The 6,334-nt window shown below is 32.9% G+C and overlaps 1 protein-coding gene across 1 annotated transcript in view; it reads left to right on the forward strand.

Annotated features, from left to right (window-relative positions):
* Positions 1 to 6,334, forward strand: part of LOC107750141 (adhesion G protein-coupled receptor A3-like) — a 134,447-nt gene that overhangs the window by 8,329 nt on the left and 119,784 nt on the right. The window contains exon 3 of the mRNA XM_016565408.1: positions 4,835 to 5,048. Within this exon, the coding sequence (XP_016420894.1) occupies positions 4,835 to 5,048 (214 nt within the window). The remainder of the gene's footprint in view (positions 1 to 4,834; positions 5,049 to 6,334) is intronic.

The following is a 6,334-nucleotide window of genomic DNA, read 5'->3' on the forward strand; positions in this document are numbered from 1 at the left end:
TTTTTTTTTTTTAAAAACCTTTTTTTTTTTTTTTTTTTTTTTTTATAAATTAAATAATATAATAATAAAAGCAATTTATTAATTTTCAGTGTTGGGGAAAGTTACTTTTAAAAGTAATGCATTACAATATTGCGTTACTCCATAAAAAAGTAACTAATTACCTTGCTTAGTTACTTTTTATGGAAAGTATTTTACTTTTTTTTTTTTTATTATGTGCATATGCTGGAAAATACAGTTTTAGAGTAGCTTCACCAGTCCAGTGTTTTTTTAATATTATTTATAGACTATTAAAAAAAGACAAAAAAAAACAAACATGCAAAACATTGTTTACCGTCTTTATGAATCTTTTTTTTTTTTCACTTTCAAGTTTTAAAAAAGTACTTTTTTAAACACTTTTGAGGATATTTCTGTACGAGGTATTGTCAGATTTCAGTAACTTCTTCCAATGATAACTTATAAGTAAACCCACACATTAAATTTAATTTGGCTCTCATTTCATTCACTTTGCTTGACATAGAAGTCAAGAAATGACTTGCATCTGATGCTGCGTGCATCTGACTGTTAAACGGGCTGCCGGTGACTCAGGCTTGAGTCATGAGTTTAACAGGAGGCAGCGGCGTGTGAATGAGATGCTCGTTATAAAGTTAGTTGTGGAGCGGGTCAGTTGTTAAAAAAAACCTGCGGGACACAAAACGCCTGAGGCACAAAGACCGAACCCAACCACAAACGTTACAAACATATATCTGACACATAACTAAAATGCACTTGGTCCCTGTGTGAAGCTTTGGAGTTATGTATATGATGATCTCATACCAGTTTGTTTACTTGTTTGTTTTTCTTTTCCTTTATTTTTGTGTTGTTGTATAACTGTTCAACAAAGCATGTTAATTGCTTAGAATTTAATTGACAAGTAAAGCATAAAAATGTCACACATAACATATCCACGGACTTAAAAAAAAAAAAATCAAAATCATTTTCGTTTAAATGTACTGAATGAATGTGTATGCCAAGTTTATCTATGCTCCTGTCCTGTAACGTGACCCTTATGACTGGTTTTGTGCTCCAGGGTCACAATTATATGTAAATAACTATTTTAACTTAGATTTCATTTTATTTTCATTGCAATTTTAGTTTCATTTAGTAATTTTAGTTTTAGTAATTTTATTGTGTAATTGTCATTTTTGTTGGTCTTAATTTTATATATACATTTTAATTTTAATTTAGTTGTAGTTTTTTTTTCTTTTACTTTTTTAATTTACTGTTTATTTTTGTTTTAATTATATTTTTAGTCATTTTTGTGCTTTTAGCATTTTTATGAGTTTAGCTTTTGATATTATGTTAATTTATCTTTAAAATATTTTTATTTTAGTTGTAATTTTAATATTGTTTATTTTTTATTAAAACTTAAACTTACTTATTTTAGTTATATTTTATTTAGTTTTATTTCAGATTTATGTCCAGTAATGAAAATAATTAGTTATATTTTCAGTTGATAACGATGCACCAGTCTTAGATCAGCTCTCCTCCGACTCTCTGGGTCTTCTGCACACTTTTGTCTGGTTTATTTGCTGTTCTCTGCTGTGTGCTGACGAGCACGTAATGACACTCGTCTCTCATCTCTTATACGCGGCCCCGGGGCCCACCGGTTCATTTACTGCTGGTGTGTCTGCGGTCTGGAGCCGGTGTGAGCGGATCAGGGGCCTGAACGTCCCCCACAGGCTTTCATTAGACAGAGAACGTCTGAAGAAGGTATGAAAGATGTGCATAAGTCAGAGGGGGGCACGCCGGTTAAAGAGCTGCGAATACTGCATGCATCTCCTCTGGAGAGGAAAAATAATCACATATAACAGCCTTGTTAATATAGAATGCAAAAAGGTTATTTTGTGTAAGTTAAATAAAATAATCATAATAGATAAAAGCAATTTAATTATTTTCATTTTACTGTTAAAAATTTTTTTTTTCATCTCAATTAACATGAGCTCATTAAAGCTGCGTGCATATTTATTACAAAAGAAATGCTGTTGAAATGCTTGCTTTTTTCATTTTTATTTTAAAATTATTTTATGTTTCAGTTTTCATATGAATTTTAGTTTTGGTAAGTTTGTTATGTGCTTTCGTCGCTTTTATTATGTTAAAAATCCTGCAAATACTTCATGCATTTCATCTGAAATGAAAAAAAAAAAAAAAGTTAATAGACCAGCCTTGTTTTTATAGAATGCGGAAAGATTTTTTATTTTTTTTTTGTATAAATTAAATAATATAATAATAAAAGCAATTTATTAATTTTCAGTGTTGGGGAAAGTTACTTTTAAAAGTAATGCATTACAATATTGCGTTACTCCATAAAAAAGTAACTAATTACCTTGCTTAGTTACTTTTTATGGAAAGTATTTTACTTTTTTTTTTTTTATTATGTGCATATGCTGGAAAATACAGTTTTAGAGTAGCTTCACCAGTCCAGTGTTTTTTTAATATTATTTATAGACTATTAAAAAAAGACAAAAAAAAACAAACATGCAAAACATTGTTTACCGTCTTTATGAATCTTTTTTTTTTTTCACTTTCAAGTTTTAAAAAAGTACTTTTTTAAACACTTTTGAGGATATTTCTGTACGAGGTATTGTCAGATTTCAGTAACTTCTTCCAATGATAACTTATAAGTAAACCCACACATTAAATTTAATTTGGCTCTCATTTCATTCACTTTGCTTGACATAGAAGTCAAGAAATGACTTGCATCTGATGCTGCGTGCATCTGACTGTTAAACGGGCTGCCGGTGACTCAGGCTTGAGTCATGAGTTTAACAGGAGGCAGCGGCGTGTGAATGAGATGCTCGTTATAAAGTTAGTTGTGGAGCGGGTCAGTTGTTAAAAAAAACCTGCGGGACACAAAACGCCTGAGGCACAAAGACCGAACCCAACCACAAACGTTACAAACATATATCTGACACATAACTAAAATGCACTTGGTCCCTGTGTGAAGCTTTGGAGTTATGTATATGATGATCTCATACCAGTTTGTTTACTTGTTTGTTTTTCTTTTCCTTTATTTTTGTGTTGTTGTATAACTGTTCAACAAAGCATGTTAATTGCTTAGAATTTAATTGACAAGTAAAGCATAAAAATGTCACACATAACATATCCACGGACTTAAAAAAAAAAAAATCAAAATCATTTTCGTTTAAATGTACTGAATGAATGTGTATGCCAAGTTTATCTATGCTCCTGTCCTGTAACATTTTTTTTTAAACTTCTTCAGAATATGACAAATGAATTGATAAAAGTACACTTTATGTATTTATTTACGTTGCAAGTGTATATACACTTTTTTTTTAAATCACTTGCTGTTTCAGATTTAGAGTAAGAAGATGAATTGATAAAATACATTTTATTTATATTTATTTATAATTTGTATTATTTATAATATGTATTTACATTTTTAAATTCCAAAATGTATCAAAAATACAAATACTGCATATGTAGTCTCTTAATGTATACTGTATGTTAATATGAGCTCATTAAAGCTGCATGTATCATTATTACAAAATAAATGCTGTGTAAAATAAGTCCAGATAGTTATGGTAGTTATGATTTTATGGAACGTAATGTGACAGAGTTTTAAGATTAGTAACACTAAATAGTATTTTTATAGTGTCTGAAGTAAAAGTGAGTGCTACACCATGAAAAACTTGATTAGTCCCCCCCGCCCCCTTTTTGGCATTTATTAGTTAACTATTTCCTTGGTTGAATTTCATTATTATAGAATTATAATTTTTTTTAATTGTTAAAAATAATTTCAGGTGGAGTTTAATATGTCACACTGTTCAAAAACTACATCATGTCTGTATCTGTTCTCCATGGATGTGTGCGTGATTCAGACGGTTCAGATAGTTATGGTAGTTATGAATTTATAAAAGTTTATAGAACTTAATGTGACAAAGTTTTAGGATTAGGAACACTAAATAGGATTTTTAAAAAAATGTAAATATGAGTGGTGCTTCACCAGGGATTTGTTTGGCCTTTTTTGGCATATGTACACTATTAGTTCACTGTAACTTGGTTGAATTAATTAATTAATTAATTTAACTCTTTCCCCGCCAGCGTTTTTGAAAAAAGTTGCCAGCCACCGCCAGCGGTTTTGATGATTTTCACTAAAATTTCATGGCCCCCAGAATATTTTGTTGTATGAATATCTGAACATGCAATACATCAACATAAGGAACAGACCCTCTACTTTTAAACAAAATAAATAAATAAAATTATGTTTTATTCTAGCTTCAAGCATTCTTTTTTTTACCAACTCTTGAATGTAGGTAGGTTTCATTAAAAAAAAGCAACATTTTGAGCAAAAAGCTGAGAAAATCGCATTTTTATCAAATATTACATCTGGATCATATTCAGTAATATTACCAAAGCAAAGATGCAGTAGATGGCTTCCATCAGCCATTTATCTCCTAAAGCTTGCACAGGCCTTTAACACTTTCTGGATCGACATTTCACTCGGTAGCATTAGGCAGTTTTCATTTATATGCGGTTAGTGTTGATGATCGCATTATTCTTCATATGCATATGCTTACATATGAGATTGCTCGTTTCTGCGGCTTCCTCGTCTGTGTTTCTGATCGAGGGATTCTAGACTCATTCAGGAGATGCGTAATAGCGCCCCGAGTGTATAACAGTGAAAACACGGAAACCCGGAAAATTCTGTGTTTGGCAGGGAAAGACTTAATGAAAGAGATGCTGTTCAGAGTAGATTGGTATGTCACTTCGCCCAAAACTATTTCATGTCTGCCCATCTGATTTTGCGCCTGTATCTCCGTGATCTGTGTTTCAGACGGCCCGCTGGAGCTCCCCGTCCTGCAGCTCATCCCGACCCAGCGGCAGCTGGTGTTTCGCGGGGACCGTCTGCCGCTGCAGTGCGCTGCCTCGTTCCTCGACCCGTCCGTCAGACTGTCCTGGAGCCACGAGCAGCGTCCCGTCCACACGCTGGAGCACAGAGGACTGTATGTGGAGGACAGCATCATCCACGACTGCTGCCTCATTACCAGGTGAGAGGGACATCATCATATGTGACCCTGCATAAGTAGCTGGGGTATATTTGTAGCAATAGCCAACAATACATTGTATGGGTCAAAATTATTGATTTTTCTTTTATGCCAAAAATCATTTGGATAAATAAAGCATAATAAAATAAATATATCAAAACATAATTTTTGATTAGTAATATGCATTGCTAAGAACTTCATTTGGACAACTTTAAAGGCGATTTTCTCAATATTTAGATTTTTTTGCACCCTCAGATTCCAGATTTTCAAATAGTTGTATCTATTGTCCTATCCTAACAAACCATACATCAATGGAAAGCTTATGTATTCAGATAAATTCAGATAAATCTCAATTTCAAAAAATTGACCCTTATGACTGGTTTTGTGGTCCAGGGTCACATATTCTAGACACAATAATACTACTTTCCTTAGTCTGTTTTTGCTCCAACTGCTGAAATAGTTTCCAACAAACCATAGCGAATTAAATGTTGCGACAAACTGTAGTGGCGTTCCTGAATGGGTTGCCAGGTCTGCGTAAAAAAATCAGCCCATTTGTGTCACTACAACCCGGGGAAGCAGTGTAAAAGTAGCCCAAATCTTGGCAACACTGTGAGTTGCTTTGAATGAATCATTTGAGTGAATGAATCAATGAATCATTTATAAAGGCATTTGCTTTTTTCGGTCAGATTTGGAATGAATCAGTTGAGTGAATGAATCAATGACTCGCTTGTTTCGTGAAAGAATCATGCCTTGTCCAAATACCCACACTTGCAGTCTTTGCACTTGACCACTTGACTACTTATATGACGTATTTCCTGATTTGGCACAAGTGTTCAAGTGAGGATGAAGACCTCAAGTGTGTGTCGAACTTTTCATTACCTGATGGGACACACTTAGTGTTGTAAAAATGCACGCATTTACATAGCTTTATTTTTATTTTAAATACTTTATATTTTAAAATCAACTTCTAAATGTTTGTTCAATAGTCCCTATTACATGACACAATTTAATTTGTGGTGCTTCTAATTAAGTGATAAAAAGCAGTTGCAAATGTTGTACAAAATAAATATCACAACTACACATCTTTGCACCAATAAACGTGCAACACTTTGTTTTTCTACCAAATTATATGTAATATCTAATTATTATATTAATATTTAACTTGCATTGGAAAGGTTTCCGTGACCTCTCGCGAGATCTCGGCAAAAAGTCTCACAATTTATTTCCAGAACATGATGCATGATGGGATACACTAAGCCTCGAATAGCGCTCCGGAGCGGTATTCGAGA

Source organism: Sinocyclocheilus rhinocerous, unplaced genomic scaffold (assembly GCF_001515625.1).
Source record: "Sinocyclocheilus rhinocerous isolate Xijiao unplaced genomic scaffold, SAMN03320098_v1.1 scaffold1822, whole genome shotgun sequence".
In the NCBI taxonomy this organism is placed as follows: Eukaryota; Metazoa; Chordata; class Actinopteri; order Cypriniformes; family Cyprinidae; genus Sinocyclocheilus; species Sinocyclocheilus rhinocerous.